Raw genomic sequence first — 20,276 nt, 5'->3', positions numbered from 1 at the left:
GAAATTATTATGTAAAAGCCACGGCTGGTTGTCTCATCGGCGATTTTATTGAAAGTTTTAATTAGTAAGAAATGCGGAAATTTACTGTTTAACTCGTTGCCGATTGGAACCATGCCGATATTTGAGTTAAATTCTTTTGAAACTCTTCTTCCGAATCGCCATGGATCGGTATGACAATGTCACTGTTGTAGGATTCCATTGCTTCTTCCAGTATGGTCTGGAATATTTCGCATTCGACGTTTGATTGGATTTTCTTGGCGTTGTAGCCTCTGAAACAAAATGCAGAATTGAGCATATTGTCTGCAGAAATAGGGCTAGGTGGTGATTGGATTGGAATATTGTGGAAGGCTCTGTACGTAGAAATGTGTAGTACAAGTCTTTTGTTCTTTACTCTACGTCGACATTCAAATTTTCAACAACGATGTTGGTAAAAGAACAAAAAATGGGTAAAGTTGGCGCAACACAGCAAGTTAGTAATTTGTGCTCGCCCAAGAAAAGCGTTGTGATATTACAAGAAGACTCAGGGATATAAAATCTATTTGTGGTGAATAGAATAATAAAAATTGCCTGTTGTGGTGGTATTATTACATCACAGCTTTCAAAACTCAGTCACAACTGCAATCACTTATGATCGCAATTAATTGGGACATTCATTTTCAGACAATTGAGTAAAACTTTATCGATTTTTGTGCATAATTGATCTTTAAGATTGCAAAAAAAACGAAACAGAAGATTCGTAAGGTTCAACCTGAAAGCTGATGTGACACGGTGGGGTTGAATAAAACTTAAATAGAGTCGCGACACTTTAGGATGAGTGGAATTGTTATCCATTCCGCATAAATAAGTGGTGTAAGTTATTTGAAGCATTTCTTACAATGATTACGAGTATCCGTAGTCGGTTAAAGCTGATTTCCACATATTTTTGGGGTAAATTTCCTCTAATAGCTAGCGAAGTCAGCTATAACCGACTCCAGATACACGTAATTAATGTAAGAATTGCTTCAAATAACTTAAACTACTTATTTATGAGGAATGGATAACAGTTCCGTAACGGAACTTCCGTTCATCCTAAAGGAACGGGCACTTGAAGATAGGTGAAAATTGAAACCTTGTTGCAAACGAAATGCAGGGATTCCACGGAAAATTTAAAGTAACAAAGTCGAAAAGTGAGTAAAAATAACGAAAATAGTTGCTAGAAATAGTTGATTTTCTGATGAAAAAGTTGGTAAAATAGTGAGTTTTTAGGAACTTTTGTACCCTATTCTACGAGAAGTCAAGGGTTTTACCACGCCTATGTTTCCCCTGCATGAAGTTACAGGTCATTAGTATCGTAGATAACTTTAATTTCACCAAACCGGAGGGTTCTTAGCGATATAACAAAAAAAATTAAGAATATACTGTAACCAATGAATTTCATAGACAGGAAGACAACAGAGAAATGATAAGTTGGTACGCCTGTGGCGAGATGGAATGCGCATGAGGATGACAGCTCAATTGTATGGGAGAGAATGTGAGAGAATTTCATACAATTTTGGGGCCTGCCTCTCCCATAGCGCCTAGCTGTCATCCTCATGCGCATTCTATCTTGCCACAGGCGTACCAACTTATCATTTCTATGGGAGACAGGAATACGTCCGAATCGAATGCCGACGAATCAGCATTTACAAAAACCTGAAGCGTTACTTCGTTTATTACTTCAAGACTTTAGATTTGCTTGCAGAAAGTGGCAAAACATTAAAGATAAATCAGTAGATAGGTAATGCCTGATTCTCCTTGCAGTTTTGTGACAGTCCTAACAGCAACTGGCTCAAAAATACGGAGAAGGTAAAAATTTCAATCTTAAATTGGTAGAAGAATTATGTACAACAGGAGAGGTTAGGTCGCTGTAGCATCGTGCTAAGGAAATTTAATGCAGGAAGAATGTTAGGAACTTACTTTTTTTGGATCATACTTCTAGGGTAAAGTTTTGTTCCTGTAATTTTTATGTCAATTTAACATCCATCCACAAAACACTGACTACAATATAGTCCCTAAGTTTGTGAATGTTTTGAAAATTTACTTATCAGACTTATAACTTGAAAGCGTCTTGGTCATAACGTATGCCTTCGTCAATTCAATCTTTTGCGCAATCCTTCTAAAAAAAATCAAAAAGAAGGTGCACTATCAGTTAACTCTTTCAATTGACTATTTCCATCCTTATTGATAAGGATTCCAAAAGGAATTGCAATATATTAACAATTTTTAGAACTTAGGATTTTTATAAAATCTTTTTTTGTGCAAAGGTCAATACCGTTGTTAAAAAATATAGCTATTGATAGATAAATACAAATACGCAGCGGAGATACGTAGATTCATCTCAGAAAAGTACAAAACAAAAGAAGTAGATGCGGAGCGACGACACGACGTTTTTGTGTGCTCTAGAGGTTACTCTGATATAATGCCTTTTGCAAGGTAATAGAATTTTTATAGAAGAAAAAAAAGGAACTATTCTAGCGCCGCAGGCGAAACTTTACAATTCTAACATTTTTTAATCTATTTTAATTGATTAAAAAAAAAAGTGAGAAAGGGTCTGAAAATAGTTGAAAAAAGTGAGAAATAGAGCAAATAGTTCCTCACTTTTTCAGATCTTGAAAATAGTTGGAAAAAGTGAGAAAAGTGAGTGCGTGGAATCCCTGGAAATGTCGTAACAGATACTTGTTGTGAGGCTGGTATGACAAGTTTGGTATCGTTGTAAAGCTTAGACTGCAAGCTGATCAGGCATTATTGTTTTGTTGCAAGCATGATCTACAGAGGAGTTCAAGTTTCGCCGAGGATGATGAAAAAACACTTTTTCAAATATTGTACAATTCAGAAGAATTCTGTATAATCCATTCTCGGTTTAATAGAGCATGGAATCCTCTACCAATATCGCCATTTAAAGAGTTTCAACCTTTCTTCATCTTGAACATATCACCATTTAAAAATGTCGAATTTTCGACTTTAGCTGGCTGTAGCTACGTGGTCAGGTTGTCGAGGAAAGCCATTTCAACACGAATTAGCTTAGAACTAGTCCCTCTACCCGTTGCGATAACAATATCTGAAACAGCTGGATGGATCCGTGAACTGAATGTGGTTCCTTACAGTTCTCCAATAAGAACATGAAGAAACATCAGAGGTGGTGTCACGACTCTATTTGAAACATATCAGGTCAGATCAAATGAAAATCATGTTAGACCGAATTTAGATCAGGTCAATAACCGACCTATTCCGAGACTTATTTCGAAAAGTTTGGAAAGTAAGAGCGAAATTCACACAAAAAGCTTCTTTTTACGAATCTAAGAATCTTAAGAATCTTTTTACGCAATAGTAAGCACCAATCCTCCGAGAACATTCTGTCCACAATTGAATTCTAATTTTCTTGGCTTTACATAGTCTTCTTCCTCAATTGAATTTTGTGACAAAAAACTACGCGGTAGAAGAGTGGATCAGTTCAGTTTCAGATTTTAAATTAATCGTTTGACCTAATTTCTACGCACAGCAATCGAAACCATAAATGAATTGAACGGCAGTCTAAGAGAATGGATGTTTAGCGACACATTTTTTGTTTCAACGTGCGAGATGCATCTTCGCCTTCGAAAAAAATGTTCCAGCTGGACAGTACGGTATTTTTTGTCTTGCGGCCAGAAAATGCGAAAAAATAGTTTTTGTTTACAAAGACTTGAGCATGTAAAACATTTACAATTAAATTTTCATTACCTTGCCGTAAGTCGGTCGAATAAAATGGAATTTTCACACTGCATAACGTAGACGACATCGAACCACCTTTCCGGAAAGAACTCACACGAATGATAGTCGACAATTTTTCCTCCTTCCGCCATAATCGGTTCCAGATAATCGAGCAGCTGCAGAAAAACCGTAAGATACAATTATGTCTAAACCTGGTCTATCGTCTTGAATGGGAACCTCTGTGTAAAATACGTACTTTTTCCTCGTCCAATATGGGGCATTCATATTCATCGTCGTATTCTTCAACAAAATTATTCTCCTTCGCCACAGCGGATATGTCGAGATGATGGCAACCAAACTTTTTCGCTAGTTCTTTTGATAAACGAGTTTTGCCGGTGCCTGGGGTACCTATACAAATTTCATTCGTTTAAACCATAATCGATCAACAGCGAACCATCGATTTTGAAATCAAATTTGAAAGACTGAATGGCAACGTATGTAAAAAGAGCTCAGCAATTCCATCCACGATTTGTTATCCACTTACCGGTGATGAGAATGTTGGGGCGCTTCATTTTGCTCAACAAAAATTTGATGATGAAATCCGCAAAATATAAACAAAAACAAAATCACGTTTTCGTCTTGAGTGTAGAACGAACTCATTTACGTGACAGAACGTTAACTCTTTTGTTGATGATAAGAACAGTTATGTCAAATGGACAAAAACATTATCAACATAACCAAAAACACCAACATTTCGAGACCTTACAACATATTTTTAGTGGACAAATCGAGTTTGGTGTCATGTTAAACCTAATTCGTGTCGTAAAGGTCATTCAGCATTTACGTTTTAACACACCTGGCAAAACTTTGACCATTATCTGTCCCGTACAAAACCGAAACTTTTGCAGCGCTCAGTCGAAGGACCTTGATGATCCTATCAAAGAGCCGTTAGACTTCAGTGAATTAAAGTTTGTCAGCAAAGTACCGCTAACGCCTCATGTGACGCCGATAAATCTTGCAAAAGTCGATCGAATCAAAATTGACGACGAGACCATTCGATTGTTGGAACGGTTGTCGCTGGTGAACGTTGCCAATGAGTAAGAGATCGATTTAATGTATGGCTTGACTTTCGTATTGATTCATAATCCATTATAGAGAGGCGGTTCGCACACTTGAAGATTCAATAGAATTTGCCAGCAAAATTCTTCACATCGATACAACAGACGTGGAACCGTTGTACACAGTGCTCGAAGATCGAAATTTGTATTTGCGTGAGGATATCGAAAATGATGGAAATTGTCGGGCTGAAATTTTGAGCAACGCAAAGGTCACAGAAGAAGATTATTTCGTTGCACCACCCGGTAATATTCTTGCAGATTTTGATAGCATCGAGAACCGTAGCGAAAATCGCAATGATTAGACAACCGAAAAGTCTTCAGCAAATAATTGAAATTTGCCAAAACGCCGGCTTTATCAGCGGTAAAGTGCAAAATAATTGGGTGAAAAATGTGCAGTTCCTTCCATTTGGTTCCTTATTAAGTCAGAATATACTAAACGAATGGCATAACGTTGATAGAAATGTAAATATTTATTTCCAACGGGACGGTTCTACGCGTCCAGGTACTGCCGATTCGTTGGCCTATTATCGAAATCGTGAACTTCACACGAAAATCGATTTGATCAAGAAGCACTTCGAATTCGAAATTCCATTCGGTGTGGCTGAGAATTTAATCGATACCAGTACGGACGAAACTGTTGCCGAAAATGATGTTGGTTTTGATATTCAAGGGAAAACCCTATTGTCATGTTCGTACTTCATCGACGCCAATGAATCGAACGAAATGTTCTATAAAATTCAACGACAGCGGAAAATTTGGTGGATGAAATTCGCCGCAAATCCTGGACGGTTTTTTATATCCGATTTGAAAACGGATTCGATCAACGAACAGGCCATGCAGACCGTTTCGGTTAAATCGAAATTTCCATTCGGCAACATTGAACTAGAAAAATTGGAACTCATTCCGTATCGGTGCTTTTCGCCGAAACTAAAGTTCCTTGATGAGCTGAAGAAAATTACAGCCACTACACCCAATATCATCAGATCGTCGATGGTTTTGGAGAGCGGCACATTGGGTGAGTGCCTTTTTACGGAACATTTGATTGTAGCGTTACTGAAAGCATGCCTGTTTATTAGTTTAAAGAAAGTCAGTAGTTCGGCTGTAACCTGCGAATCTACTGGAGCTATAGATTCGTCGTCGTCCCTTATTTTGTTCCGTTTAATGTAAACATAAACATGTAAACAGTTATTAACCCAAACTATTCTCCCCCACAGCCACCTTAATCGATGCCGTCGACACAGGCACTACAACCGAAATAAATTTCCACCGCAAAATCGCACCGTACCAATGCAGTATTTTCGTAACCGTATCCGATCAGTCCAACCAACCCGAACTGCACGATTTGGCCAAATATGTAGCGTCGATGCTGCGTCGTGCCAACATTTCCACATTGAATGCACCCAAATGTTTTGTCACTGGAACGGACGCTTTGAACGAAGCGTTACGCGAAATGGATAACATTGGCGTTCCGTACGGACTTTTGTTGGACGAAGTCAGCTTGAAGAATGGTTTGATTCAGTTACGAAATCGGGACACTACCATTTCGGAAACCATTCATTTGAGCGATGTTCCTGATTATTTGTTGAAGATTTTTCGTTCGTAATTAGTTCGAATTAGTGTAGTGTTAAGCTGCTTCGTAATTTTTTGTTTTGTTAAGATTATTTTCGAAGGATGAATGCGATATAAGAGTTGCACAGGCAATCGCATTAAATTTGTGAATAAAAATCCGTGATTTTCGATCGAAATCATTTTATTTACATTAAAAAAAGGAAATCACACAACTCGTCAATCACTAAAATTGGCTCTAACTGGAAATATCACACGTGTTCTCTCTCTCCCATCTCTCTCTCTCTCTATTTGTCTTGTAAAAAGGAAAAATTTAGTTTTGTTTTACAACCCATGGTTCGCCAAACGGCTTGCTACTGTGCCTACAAAACGAAATACAAATCTTCTTAAATTTATTACAAACTGTTTTCTTCTTTGTCCTTCTCACGCAAAACAATTAGGTGATGACAAATCGACAATTTGAATAAATTACTCGCAAAAATGGCAACAGCTGATAAGGGTTTGCACTTTTGTTATTCATTAAAAAAAAATGGGAAATTATTTACAGGATTTTTTGTTCACTCTACATTTGTACTGGGTGTTGTGTTTAGTTACGCTGGAAGTATAAAAATTTATCACAAATATTACCTTAAGATTAACATAGCCCAACGTACCGAAAGGTCATTTTTCAATTCAAGGAAATCAAATTGTGTTGAGTCTATCCATAGAGTCTGAACAAACAGATTGAGACACTGAAGGGAGGAGGATCATACAAAAAAAATTTTCGAATTGAAGTGGAGTTTGTTTAGTCACTTTCACGATTCCATCTTCTACAAGACTACGTCTATACTCAAAGACATATTGACCATATTTAAGTTAAAGGCACAATGAACCAATATCGGTGGCCTAAGTGCATGTCTTACTGGCTACCCCTGTTGACGTACTTTAAATAGTAATAAGCAAAATTCGTTCTAGTTTCGAAATGTGGTACCTTTCGACTCTAGTGGTCAATTGAAAATGGAAGTGAGACACGAGTGTCATAATGAAATGCAATTTTGTTTCTTCAAGCAACAAATCTTTTGTCACAACGCAGGCGAGAAAATAGTCGTTTTCTTGCTGAAACTTCGGGCGTCTTTGTTGTGAAAAATGTTGTGTTGAAATCGGGGATAAAGTAGGAAATTTCTGTTTGTCGGTTGACTTAATCAGAGCCTTATATTTGGGAATTAATTGCCAAAAATTCGCTAAAACTCGCAAAAAATTTATTTTGCTTGTTCATAGTTTTTAAAGGTTTTTGAAGTTTTCCTCATATTTTACGAGCATTTAATTATAAAAATTAAAAAAATTTGGGAATTTTTGAGAATTAATTCCGAATTATTAGGCTCTGTTTGTAACCCTCGCTACGCTCTGGCAATAAACAACACCTTCGAAATGAAATTTCCATTTTTCCCCTAGGTTAACAAACAACTATTTCATACGTAACGAAATATGCATGCGTGTAAAACAAAATGCCTCACCACGCAACCGTAGTTTATACTCGATGTGCACTACTTCTCGTGCAAGCGCTCGTATACGTATTGGTACATGTCTCCCCAAAAACTAAATTGATTGTGATTGTACTATTAAAGGTTTTATGACTTGAAAGGTATATGATGAGAATGAATTAGAAGCTTCCTAACAATAGCATAAAATGTGTAGAAAGGAAGGAACCTTAACCATGTAAGCAGATAGAAGTACGTTTACGACCTCAATGCAACTAACATCCTACGAAATCAGTGAATTGAAGGTCACAGATCCGACAACAAAATGTCCTGATTTCAACACAATTTGATTTCCTCAATACTAAAAATTCGCCCCGTAACCTGACCGCATTGTGTAAAAGTGCTCCACTCATACAGTAGTCACACACATTCAACACTTATTTTAAAAATTGAAAAATGATAACGAGTGTTATGTTAACAAGGGTGAATTTCGGAGTAGACTCTCACCCTCTGGTGCATCGCCTGTTTCATTGTCCAAAGTGTAATGCTTTATTGTGTGCCGTTTTCGATACATCCGATAGCTTATGAAAAGGGCGACTAAAAGCACCAGCGAAAGTGCTGCTAAAGAGATGCCAAGTACTGCAATTAAAGAAACAATAAATTGAATCCGCGATTAAATCGTTCAAAAACACTGAAAGCACTACAGCATGAAATTAGATGAAAAATGAACTTGATAGAATACTGCAGGCTACTGTGAAATCAGTAATACATTTCGTTTCAGCTGATCCACTTATTACAAACAAACAAGCGTGTCACTACTTCATCCGCATAAACAACAAGTACAAGCACTTTTGTTACTATCAGTGCGTCAGCTGAAAGACAGCTGAAACAAAATGTGTCACTAATTTCAAAGTCGCCGGCTGTACATTGAGTCAAAAAGAAAATTTGTAATTTTTCTCATGCATGCAAAGAGCCTATTTTACGGAATTAATTTTGATAGTCATTCCAGTTGAAGCTATGCCAATTCTGGCAATGTAAGACCTGAATATAGTAATGATGCATCAAAATTTAAGGTTACCTGAAGCCTTTCGAAATTTACCTGACCTGATCTTTTAGGTCAACCACCTGTTTTATCATATTAGTGAAACTTTTCTTGAAATTCCGATAAAAAAGTTAGGAATTTCTTGAATTATTGGCAAAATAATTTCCGTAAAATCGACCTTACTCCACATGTCATTAATTCATCAAAAAACATTTTGATTGATTGAGCTGTTTCCAACAAATTTTTTTCTAGTTATAATGTTACCAAAGCGAGTCTCATCTTCGAGAAGAAGCATCAGTATTACCGTTCCTTTGCCAAAAGAATTGAAAAACTTCTGAATTGAATATCCGAAGGAAGAACATGACTTTTTGAGCTTTCTGATTTTTGAACGACTTTATGGCTAGTAGTTTGCGTTCATCAGAAATACACCGACTGAAAGTATCTTTAACAGTCATCTCATTTTCTCATTAATTGAACATGCAACCGGTATATCTGACCGATTCACGTTTTGAAGGCGATACTACAGCTAATGTCAACCAAATTTGTGTCTAAGTATGTTCAGCTGTTCTACCACGTTTTCTTGAACATCCTTGTTTCCTATTTACCGGGATTTTTTTTGTAAAAAATTTGAATTAACTGAAATCGAGTCTTCGCTGAGCAAAACATCGGGAAATGTAATGACCGGAAAGTCAATTTTACGTTTATGGTTTCCGGAAGAAATCCGGAATAAAATATTATCGCCATGCCACCAGCTGGTCCACTTTTACAAAGATCAAAACGCACGCGGTGGCAGAGTGCTTGTATGAGTGGATTAGCTGGTAAAATAGCTGAAGTAAACGTTCGAATCAAACGTAAAACCGGCCGAATATTGAGCGGAAACTCGGACTTTTGCTGTGTTTTGTTTTCGCTGAATCGCGGTAAAAAGTCTATTTTTCCAATATTACTGGAACCATAACTAGAATTTATTCAACGATCAAGAATATATTCACTATTAGAACAGTGACGCGGAACAGTGCATCCATCTGTAGCCATAATATATATTCGAATGTTTGGTTTTGATTTTGTAACGCTTGTTCACAGCCACTACTTTCCAAATCTAAGCGTAAATTATCAGGACAATAATTTTAACAATTAATAAATGAGCGAAACGACAATTTTGTAAACGAGAAAAATTAAATTCGTCCCGACTTAGACTAAATTGTTTAGAAGTAGATAACGAAATATAAGACCATTTATACCCATATTGTGTCCACTTGATTCCGGCACCGAATCGACCAACAAATCACGAACATTTTCCACGGTACCATTGTTTCGCGTAGGCTTCATGTCCAGAATCAGACAAATCAAATTAAACAAATCCAAATTGTCGAACGGTGGATGCAAATACTGTTTCCGGAATTTTGGACCGTTTGCAAAGAAAATGGCTCTCATCGATGGATACTCGTTGTCGTAGCCGTGAATACCATACTTTTGGGTCGGCGAAACTGTGACGAAAAACAAAATTTGAATTGCTTTTTGACCCAGTCGCACCAACGCTTAGTTGAGTGGCTTACTTGATATGTTGAAGGCCTTCTCGTAATAAATGGCATTGTCGTACATGTCTTGGAAAGCATATTTTTCATCTGCTACCACAGTTATCGGACCCATACGATCCGTATTTTGAACATGCCACCGCTTGGGAAGCTCTTCGTTGGAATATGCGTTAAAGTGTCCATTTTTTGCGGCAGCCTTTTTCAATCTATCCAATGTGATGTTGTATTTACCTGCAATGTTACGCAAAATGCAAACACGTTTGACGGTTTAAGTGTTGTGCTAAACCGATCATACCGTCTTGCGGTATAATTTGCACTACTGGCGACGACCCATAAAACTGATATGTTCCACGCTCGAGGTATGATGTAAAATTGATAAAATTCGGCGATGAAACACTCTCCATTCCATGATCACTCAGATAGATCACGTTCATTCGACTGCGTAGATTTTCCGAAATTAATTTCTCCTCAATGTACTCGGTGAGCTCGTCCATTTTCTGGACCATGTCCGTTATCTGACAATAAAAACCATTATCCACCAAACGAAATATCAATTAAATCCATGCATACCACTTGCGATTCAGGGGAAAATGCATGACCGAAATAATCTGGCTCTTCAAAGTACATCATCACAAAATTGGCTGGAGTGTCTGGGTCTTTGAACCAAGATATACCCTTGTCAACCCTTTCCGTCCACGGTGCCGACATATTGAATTTGATTGTGAAATCACACGTTTGACCTCCGTATGGAAAATCAGTACCAGGCCACATCATACACCCGGAATGACGACCATACCTTTGATTGAGTGCCTGTAGCGATTCATAAAGTTAAGTTAATATGAGTGTTACATTTAAGCGCGGCAGGGCAAAACTAGCTCCAAAAAGCGTGGGCTACATACAGTTCATTTGTTCAAGAAAATCTGTTCCGAGCTTTAATTTACATTCGAAAATGAAATAAGAAGGAAACAAAATCAATCTCAAAAGCAATGTCGACCTTACAATAGCGTTACTTTTTAGTTCCACCTGTTAACAAACAAAAGTGAAACTGCTGATTGTAATGTTGGTGTAAAACAACCTGTTAAGATTTCTATATAGATACTAACACTGTCACATGGGCCTCGCCACTAAACTGACACATTAATCTCAAATGAGACTCCTGACACACCGACACTCCCAGCAACATTGACACTCCTAACCACACTGACACTCCTAACCACACTGACACTCCTAACCACACTGACACTCCTAACCACACTGACACTTCCAACCACACTGACACTACTAACCATACTGACACTACTAACCACGTTGACACTTCCAACCACACTGACACTGCTAACCATACTGATACTACTAACCACACTGACGCAATGTTGTAGGTAAGTGTAGCTAAGGGAACCCAAGTGAAGCTAGGTGAACCCAAGTGGAGCTAGTATGGAAGATAGGTAAGCAAACTGTAAAGTCATTGAAGGTGCGTTACAGAAGAACAGAACCAAGCTTGTTCCAACCAGAGATTAGAGATTTGCGATTGGAGATTTATCAGAGAAGGAACAGTCTTGGAATATGACTGAGTCTTTAGTGAAAAATAAAATGAAGATTTCTCTTCATCCATCAGTGAAAAAGAAAATGAAGAAAATCTCATTTCATTTTTTTGTTGAACACATTAGCTTGAACATGTGATTGTCGCGAGTCATTTAAATGTTCAGTTATAGTGTTTTCTTTGTTATTTTATTGATAATGATAGATACGTTTGTTTGAGAAGAACAATAGAAATAGAGTGATCAGAGACGCGTGGGTATCATTAAGTAGGATTAAATCAACATACAACGAAGATTTTTTTCGGAATTTTGTGAATACACAAATTACGAGCTAGTTATTGATCGACAATGTTTCAAAATCACTTTGTATCGAGGTTTTTGTTTTTATAAATTATAATTTTTTTCAAGCAGATTAGATTAGACTTTCAGGAATCTTTTTCAATAGAAGCGGAAACCCAGATCCTTTGTTCCATACCCTGATCTCACTAACATACCAGGGAAATTTCACAGTTTTGAATTAGAAGTCGTCAAGGCTCTTGGGGTTGAGCACACATTTCCTAAGAATGGGTGAGCCACAATAAGGTGCCAGACGACAAGAACAGATACAGTCGATGGACCGATCTATTCTGCCGAGGTTGTCGTCAAGTCTTAGTATTGCATTACTCCAGAATTTCGACACAAATGGAGGGAAGAGTTTTGTGTGCATTCCTACTCGATAAGTCGTCCGTAGTTAACTTCTCCAGTAAACATTACAGTTCTTTAAGCTGTACGTCGACTGATTACAGTTTTTTGGAGGTGAATCATGACATTTAATGTTTATTTTGTAAAAATTGTGCAGCCATAGCACAGGGTCATAAAAACTCCGCAAAACTTAGATAAAAACGTTTGTATAAAGCCACAAAAAAAATCCAATTTCAGTCTCGATTTCGATAATTTTTTTGTTTTGCAAAATATCGTCAGTGTTTGTTTTAGAAAATGCTAATCTAACATAATATTTATCACTTAAATATTCCTACCAGGTGAGATAGATATAACATCACGCGTCACGTTTCATTCACTTTCATTCCACCGATGATTTAATGATATATTCAAATGTCGTCTTTCGACGGATCGTATGCAAATTTTATATTTAGACCTTTCGTACAACAAACACTTGTTGCTATTTATACATTGACTCAAAATCGACAGTTCATAAAATCTACAGCCAAGCAGAGCAATGTCTGTCTTAGATTTGATGGATTTTTACTACATTCTAAATCATTTGAAAATTCTTCTCTAGCGTAATGACAGGGCAAGATACAGCAGGAATGCAGTACAAAAAGTCACCAATTGACGTTCTTTTGACGTTCTCATAAACCATGGACGATTTTCCCCATTTTTCTTTCAGATGCACTAGATCGTAGCAAAGGTTTTCCCGTACTTAAATAAAGTCGCCAAATTATCAGAACGACCAAGAGCTAACTCACTTTCGCAAAATAACTCCTTGCACGACACTGCAACTGGAACTGTACTCACCCAAATCGGCATAATATCCTCCTTGTAGTGAAACAGTTCGTATCCGTATTTCAGTTCTTTCTTCAGTTTTGCATCGTACAATGTGTTACCCAATACACCGTGCTCTTCTGGGAACATTCCCGTCGATATGGTGTGATGATTGGTGAACGTCTTGGTCGGAAAGACATTACGTAGATATTCCGTGTATGATCCCTTTTTTCTCAAATCATTCATGAATGGAGTTACATCCCGATTAAAGTATTCCGGACGAAATGCATCGAACGACACAACCAACAGCAGATTATCGTCCTGTTGACCCGACACGACAATGGCAACAAAAACTGCAATCGCATTTATTCTGATAAGGCAATTTATCATTTCGTACAAGCAACTGTTTTATGTTTAACGGAAAAATAGCACTCGACTGATCGTGGAATACTATTTGATTGGACCAATATATCGAAGCATTACACCGTAAAAAAATATTTTGCTGAATCGTGTTGTTTTTCTGTTGAAGTTTGTTGACACGTTGGTTTGTTTACATAAGAAATTTCTTCGAAAAACAGCTGATTTGAAAGATTAAGAAGATCGTTTAACTCAACAGAAATAGTGGCGGTTGATTACGGACGGCTTTCGAATGGACCAATATCATCAATATTCATGATTTATTTATTTATCTCAAAACTTGACTGTCAATTTTAAAAAGTTTTTTCTTTTCAACAACATCCGTTAAAATTTCAACGAATTCTTCGAATTTTTCTATGTTACGAAGGAGCTAGATACGGTTCAGTATCAAACGATTGCGACATTTCTTTATTATATCACCACTGTCACACATATAGATTAGCGCTTTCCTCTCTATTTATCCGCATTCAGATAAGCTGGATAAGGTGGCAGCATTTTAACAAAAATTATCATAGAGAAGAAACTCTCGTAAATAACACGAGATGTTGTAGTCAGACTTGAATTTGAATGAACCTTCTTTTGTTGAGTATACGAGTTCAATAAATTGTATACTTACAGCGACAGCGACGCGAAAAAACCGAATAAAAATTTTTCTTTTGTTCTTCTGTCAAGTTTGACGGTATAACAAAAGAAAAAGTTGAGTTAGGTCTAGAGTTAAGATCTTAATAGATATCTGTTGGTAGTCATCTTCGCGGACACTTGGTATTTTTTACCTAGGTTACCTGAAAATATACACAAATAAATGGCTTCACCTGTTCAAAAACCTTGAATTTTACATGAAAAAACTCAAGGCTGTATACTTTGGGGAGGTCACGCAGATCACCATTTTATTAATACGCGGGAACACACCTTTCCCATACAAACAAATTCACTAAAATTGAATTTATATGGCGTGGTGAATTTTTTGTGTGAAACGTGGTGTGTAACTTGTGTAATCCGCGTATCTGCATCGGGCGTGACCTTCCCAAAATATAAAGCATTGGAAAAATCTGACATTTACATGAAAAATTTAATTTGAAAGAAACACAAAATTTTTGTTGATGTCGCATGTAGAATAGAAAACATGAATTGGATGACATATGTCTATCAGTAGCGGAAATCATGAACTCTGGGCGTCAATTCTCGTGAATTAAAGAATTCGTAACTTGACAGTTTTCACCTTAATGCAAGTATAGTGGTCCATACGATTCGCAACTTTTAAGATGACAGCTGTTAAGTTAATAAGTTATAAATTGCAATTTGTGTATACTTCGATATCATGCTTACAAAAATGTACCACAAGTCTTTCTCTAAAGGATTGTGAGATAAGTGAGTCTGAAAATCTAATAAGACTCCGACAGCTTATTGAAGCCTGTTTTATACATCGAGCTAAAAAAAATGTCAAATTTTTATTTTCGCTCGAGGTTCTGAAAGAACCATAGCATTATACTCGAGAGGTGACATGGTGGCGCAAATGCTAATAGCTAATGGGCACCCAAGAATTACATGGGCACCCAGACAAGTTTAAAAATGACAGCACCACCATGCGATCTCTCGAGTGTAACTCTATGGAAAGAACAGGTTAAAACACTTCTCAGTTGATCACAAAGGCGGTGAAACACAGATTTTGACAAGTTGTTTGACATTTTCTTGAAGACACTACAAATTGTGTGAAATTGAATCTTGATAAAAATATTTATTTTTCTTCAAGTTTTCTTTTCATACAATCTCTAGTGAGTGTTTTTAACAAAATGTTTCTAACTTGTCAATACTTGTCTTTCACCCGCCTTTATATGTGTCTTTTCCTGTTCTTTCAGAACCTTGGCATAAACCAAACTTTAGCCATAAACTGTGACTACAGCTTTAGTTGAAAATGAACAACATTTTCGTAGCGTCTTAGGTGTCATGAAACGACCTTTGCCTCATTAAACACATTCAATATTACAATTAACATAGAACGTACTCATTCAACCAGCTTCTAAACACCCGGCCACCTTCACTTCAATTACAATTACACTTTCTCATTGTTGGTCATCGCAGTCGAATCGAACATTTTTTTGTGCAGTAAAAACTAAACTTTTTGTCGAAATAAATAATTTATCCCGACAACCAACATAAAATGGAGGTAGACGATGAAGAATTCGAGCCACCAACTTCTTCGAGCAGCAAAGGCGATAAGAAAAGATTTGAAGTGAAGAAGGTAAATGTCAAACTGCAAATTTCGTAAAAAGTTTTGAGGCTAATTTCGCACAATACAAAGCCAAAATTTATCCTCTTTGTGACGAACTCCAATGTAACGGTTCAAGGTTGTTGAACGTGAGAAAATTGATAATAAGCCGCAATTTTCGGAACGTGGATAATGATTTGATCACATTTATTCGTTCAGCTCCTCAAATCGATGAGTCGCAAAAACAGAAAAACTGAATCGACCAATACATTTGACCGACTAAAATGAATCTATTTTTTATTTCAGTGGAACGCTGTTGCACTTTGGGCATGGGGTAAGGCTACAACACCATTTTCGTGCGTAAGCATTTGTTAAAATTTCCTTTATTTCCAATCAGATATTGTTGTCGACAATTGTGCTATTTGCCGGAATCACATCATGGATCTATGCATTGAATGCCAAGCAAATCAAGCATCCAGCACCAGTGAGGAATGCACAGTAGCATGGGGAGTCTGCAATCATGCATTCCACTTTCACTGTATTTCAAGATGGTTGAAGACGCGTCAGGTGTGCCCGTTAGATAACAGGGAATGGGAATTCCAAAAGTAAGTAGTTCACCCATTCGCATAAAAAGCGAAACCGACGCCGGAAATCGGTTCAGTAAACACTTTCGTCCATGCGAGTCCTACGAGCCTTCATGGAAGATTCTTTTGTTATTTTGATTTCCCATCACATTCGATTTGCATTCAATTCCAATCGTTTCCGGTGTTAAAAACACATTGACAGAACAGCGTCGGAATGAAATCGGATGGAGTGTTTTATGACGATGTACAGCCCCACACAATCTAAATTATTTTTCAATTTACAGGTATGGCCACTAACAACTTTCGCCGCAAGACATACGTGCAGGGAGAACAAGCTTTGGATATGCAAATTTTTCATTTCAATAATTGGTTATAAGAAATTACATCAGTAAGGAGCAAAATAAAACTATCGCAACTTACGAGAAGCTTTTCTATTCCATCCAATATGAAAAATACTATTCGTATCACGGACTAAAAGTCTTTTTTAGCGTATTCGATTCTCACACGCTAAAAAAGACTTTTAGTCCTAGGTACGAAATGTAAAAACCGATAAATACGTAGACCAACCATTGAAATGTTGGTTAAAATCCTACTTTCAATGGTATCAACCGTATAAACGAACATAACTGGGTTGGTTACACATAAATGAATTCTTTAACAAAGGTACATCATTCTTTACCTATGGTTAACATCGCTGTTAAATGGCCTCATAGTCTGCAATTTCTAGTCTCTATATTGAGTAATTGTAGGTAAAATTTGTCTATAGAAAAGGAACTCCGTTGCCCACACTGTCGACGACTCTAAAATAAGTTGTTCATTTCATTTCAGCTGTTTCTCAGCTGAATATACTTATTTATACGGCTGAAATAGTTACACGCATGAACTAGTGGTAAGACCGTAAAAGAAGTTTTTATTGTATGAGACCAGCTGCAACGAAATGAGTAACTTATTTCAGAGTCGCCAAGAGTATCTAAAGTCTCCTTGGTCTGCATCTCAGTTTTGAGATGTGCTGCAGTTTACTTTAGATGCATTCGGCAAACTCTTTTTGTGTGTAGCAAACAATACAAAGATAAGCTATCATTACAGCAAAGACATTCTTTCGCTGGTGCTTTGATTGTTTACTATGTGAGGAGTGTGTGTTTTGTGAATTAGCTGATGTGCATTTCATCAAGTGTACCACTGTAGGCGAAAAAATGCAACAAAATGACCGTTTCAGGAAAATGGGAAAAAGTATCGAAAGCACAGGAAATTCGCTTGAAAATATTTGAATTTAATCGGATGAAAAAAATATATTTAACTTGAATTTCTGATTTCTCCATATTAAAATGCTTGCAAAAATTCACAAAAAACCAGAAAACCACAAAACAGAAAATGTGTCGGTTTTCAAAATTCCGTGAGTTACCCTGCAAAAGGTAATAATTTTGCTAACTTGAATCCTTTTCCGAGAAACTCTATTTATTTCCCAATGCAAAAATCTCACCTGAATCATGACAAGATGTGAATTGTCGATTATATTTGATGCTTTGTTATTTGGTCACGCAGGTTTCTTCCATGGGGACCACACTGTAAGAAATTTATTTCCGATTTAGGCGAAAGAACTTCAAAACCTACGAAAAAAGAGACACATTATACCTGTAACAAAGGCTAAGCATTGACATTCAACGAGCAAATGCCATATCAGTCCTCATGACTATGTCATCAATGAGTTCTCTGGAGGAAGTTTTTGTTCATTTAATTTCAAAGAAACAAACTAATTTTTTGTAATATATGTTTTCGAAAAATCGTTTTTTACTGGCTATGCCACTATAGTGAGCAGTCTTTTTTTCTAATTTAAAAAAGCCTAAGAAATTGAATGAAAAATTGGTATTGCATCGGAAGCTTTCAGCAAACAAATATTCTGCAGGGAGATAGAGAACTGTAAAGTTCGGGCATTTATATTCACTTGATGGCTAGTGGGTATCGAGGAATCTCGAGCCGAGCGCTCATACATTTTTCTGAAATGTTCGTTATGTTGAACAGAATACTATTTAAAAAATCGTAGTTTTTCCTTCTATAGAAAGCCCGCCGAAATATCATAAATTTTCGATTTTCACTTTCTCTGTAAACACTACAGATTGAGGCACACGGTGTGCCTGAACCAAATGTAGGTCAAAACAAACAACCTTTGTTTGAAGGGTAGAGTGTTTTTCGAAATAATGTAAAAAATTATGTATGTTTCATCGATTTCCATACATTTTACGAGGTTCGTGAAAGTGGCGAAAATAAATCTCCTCTGGAATCCAGGGACTAAAATAAGGATTTCTGTGCAGGTGGGAAACTTTTCGAAGGGCGGCTTAACACAAAATCTTGGGCGCCAAAGTAACAATTTTTTATCCAAAAATAATATCATGCGTTCAGGACGTTGACGTAAATATATTTTACGATTTAAAGGGAATTATTCCCCTGACCGTAAGTCTAGGGTCTTTCATCCAAAAAATCATTCAAAATGTCAAAATGTAAAGTCTAGTCAAGTTGCCGATCGTACCTGATAATAATCTGCAATTTTCTGGAATTTAATTTTTCGGTCGTGTTAGGGGTGTATTTTTACCTGTGGAAAATGCGTCCACAATATGACCTAAAAATAAAATTCCAGAAAATTGCAGATAATTATCGGTTTACTGGACTAAAAGGTGTTTTTGGTAGAATATCAGCCCTAAAAATCACAATAGTGGTGAGTTTTTGGGTATGAGGGTGAGTTTTGTCTATAATTTATATATCTCAATGGATGTAACTGAAAAAATTCTCAAGTAACGTCTGTAACATCTGTGATTTTTGCAGAATTTGCAGAATGGACCCCTACTCCATGAAGACAAATCAAGTGACCAAAAACGGTAGTAGCACTTTTGTCTAGCATATGGAAAAAAATCATTGAATTTTTTCATCGTTAAACAGGGGTCCAATTTCATACACCTCTCTGAAATCGTTTTGTCACAAAAGGTCAGTGAGTTCGAGTTGGTATGACCTCTGACTATATGATAAAAATTAGCTTCGATCAAAATATGTCCACTCACTGAACTTTTGTGACAGAACGATTTCAGAGAGGTGTATGAAATTTCATGAATCGAAACATTTTGTATGAGGAAGGAACTGGTCCGATTTTACTGAATGCTGTTTGGAGCTCCCAATAGGTCACTGAATCGATGTGCGTTCTTAGTTTTTGGGTGCATTTCGGAAAAACTTCTTTTTTGTTGAGGAGGGGCGTGTTTTGGTATGGTGGTGACACTAATGGGAAATGGATAGAGCTCGGAATAGCTGCCGTTGAAGTAGACTTTTTTCATGTTTTTTCCCGTTCAGAACGTGTTTGAAGCCGGTTTTATACCAAATCGATCGGCTCTACCCTTTGAACAAAAGTTGTTTGTTATGACCCGAAAAAGGGAAATACGAAGAGAAATCAGAGATGCAAAATTTTTTGATTAAATTTGGTCCAGGCACACCGTGATCAGCACCCATTCACAATTTTTATTTTCTGGTAAAACCTTATAAATCGAAGACAATGAAAAATGTGTGGACTCGAAGTTCCTAACTTAAATTATGTTTTTCCCTATATACAAACCGGCTAGTGTGAAAGGTATAAAGTCTAAAAGTCATAC

General features: G+C 36.9%; 4 protein-coding genes and 1 long non-coding RNA gene across 7 annotated transcripts; 3 read left to right on the top strand and 2 right to left on the bottom strand.

Annotated features, from left to right (window-relative positions):
• Positions 1-4: 4 nt before the first annotated feature.
• LOC119080929 (adenylate kinase isoenzyme 6 homolog) lies at positions 5-4,383 on the bottom strand. Its single transcript, XM_037189552.1, has 4 exons — positions 4,250-4,383; positions 3,962-4,113; positions 3,736-3,881; positions 5-269 (listed from the first exon to the last, which is right to left on the bottom strand). Exons 1-4 carry the CDS (start codon positions 4,275-4,277, stop codon positions 89-91), a joined length of 507 nt encoding a protein of 168 aa, XP_037045447.1. The 5' UTR covers positions 4,278-4,383; the 3' UTR covers positions 5-88.
• Positions 4,384-4,411: 28 nt separating this feature from the next.
• On the top strand, positions 4,412-6,568 carry LOC119080679 (DNA polymerase subunit gamma-2, mitochondrial). Its single transcript, XM_037189117.1, has 3 exons — positions 4,412-4,802; positions 4,861-5,838; positions 6,038-6,568. The coding sequence occupies exons 2-3, from the start codon at positions 5,118-5,120 to the stop codon at positions 6,424-6,426; spliced, it is 1,110 nt and encodes a 369-aa protein (XP_037045012.1). The 5' UTR covers positions 4,412-4,802; positions 4,861-5,117; the 3' UTR covers positions 6,427-6,568.
• On the bottom strand, positions 6,556-13,998 carry LOC119080615 (ectonucleotide pyrophosphatase/phosphodiesterase family member 5-like). Of its 3 annotated transcripts, none has more exons than XM_037189037.1 (7): positions 13,474-13,998; positions 10,991-11,230; positions 10,716-10,935; positions 10,442-10,651; positions 10,127-10,372; positions 8,354-8,485; positions 6,556-6,984 (listed from the first exon to the last, which is right to left on the bottom strand). In XM_037189037.1, the coding sequence occupies exons 1-7, from the start codon at positions 13,828-13,830 to the stop codon at positions 6,980-6,982; spliced, it is 1,410 nt and encodes a 469-aa protein (XP_037044932.1). In that variant the 5' UTR covers positions 13,831-13,998; the 3' UTR covers positions 6,556-6,979. The 3 variants fall into 3 exon arrangements, with proteins under 3 accessions (XP_037044932.1, XP_037044924.1, XP_037044916.1); XM_037189029.1 differs by having other exon boundaries at positions 6,556-6,771; XM_037189021.1 differs by having other exon boundaries at positions 6,556-6,751.
• On the top strand, positions 7,999-18,376 carry LOC119081054. Its single transcript, XR_005088430.1, has 3 exons — positions 7,999-8,098; positions 14,400-14,401; positions 18,364-18,376. It is a non-coding gene; the product is annotated as an uncharacterized LOC119081054 (long non-coding RNA).
• On the top strand, positions 15,872-17,066 carry LOC119080998 (RING-box protein 1A). Its single transcript, XM_037189668.1, has 4 exons — positions 15,872-16,096; positions 16,370-16,397; positions 16,461-16,668; positions 16,932-17,066. The coding sequence occupies exons 1-4, from the start codon at positions 16,016-16,018 to the stop codon at positions 16,942-16,944; spliced, it is 330 nt and encodes a 109-aa protein (XP_037045563.1). The 5' UTR covers positions 15,872-16,015; the 3' UTR covers positions 16,945-17,066.
• Positions 18,377-20,276: the final 1,900 nt, after the last annotated feature.

Source organism: Bradysia coprophila, chromosome X (genome assembly GCF_014529535.1).
Source record: "Bradysia coprophila strain Holo2 chromosome X, BU_Bcop_v1, whole genome shotgun sequence".
Taxonomy (NCBI): Eukaryota; Metazoa; Arthropoda; class Insecta; order Diptera; family Sciaridae; genus Bradysia; species Bradysia coprophila.
Note: the sequence above shows the minus strand (reverse complement) of the source record. Positions and strands in the feature narration are given on the sequence as shown.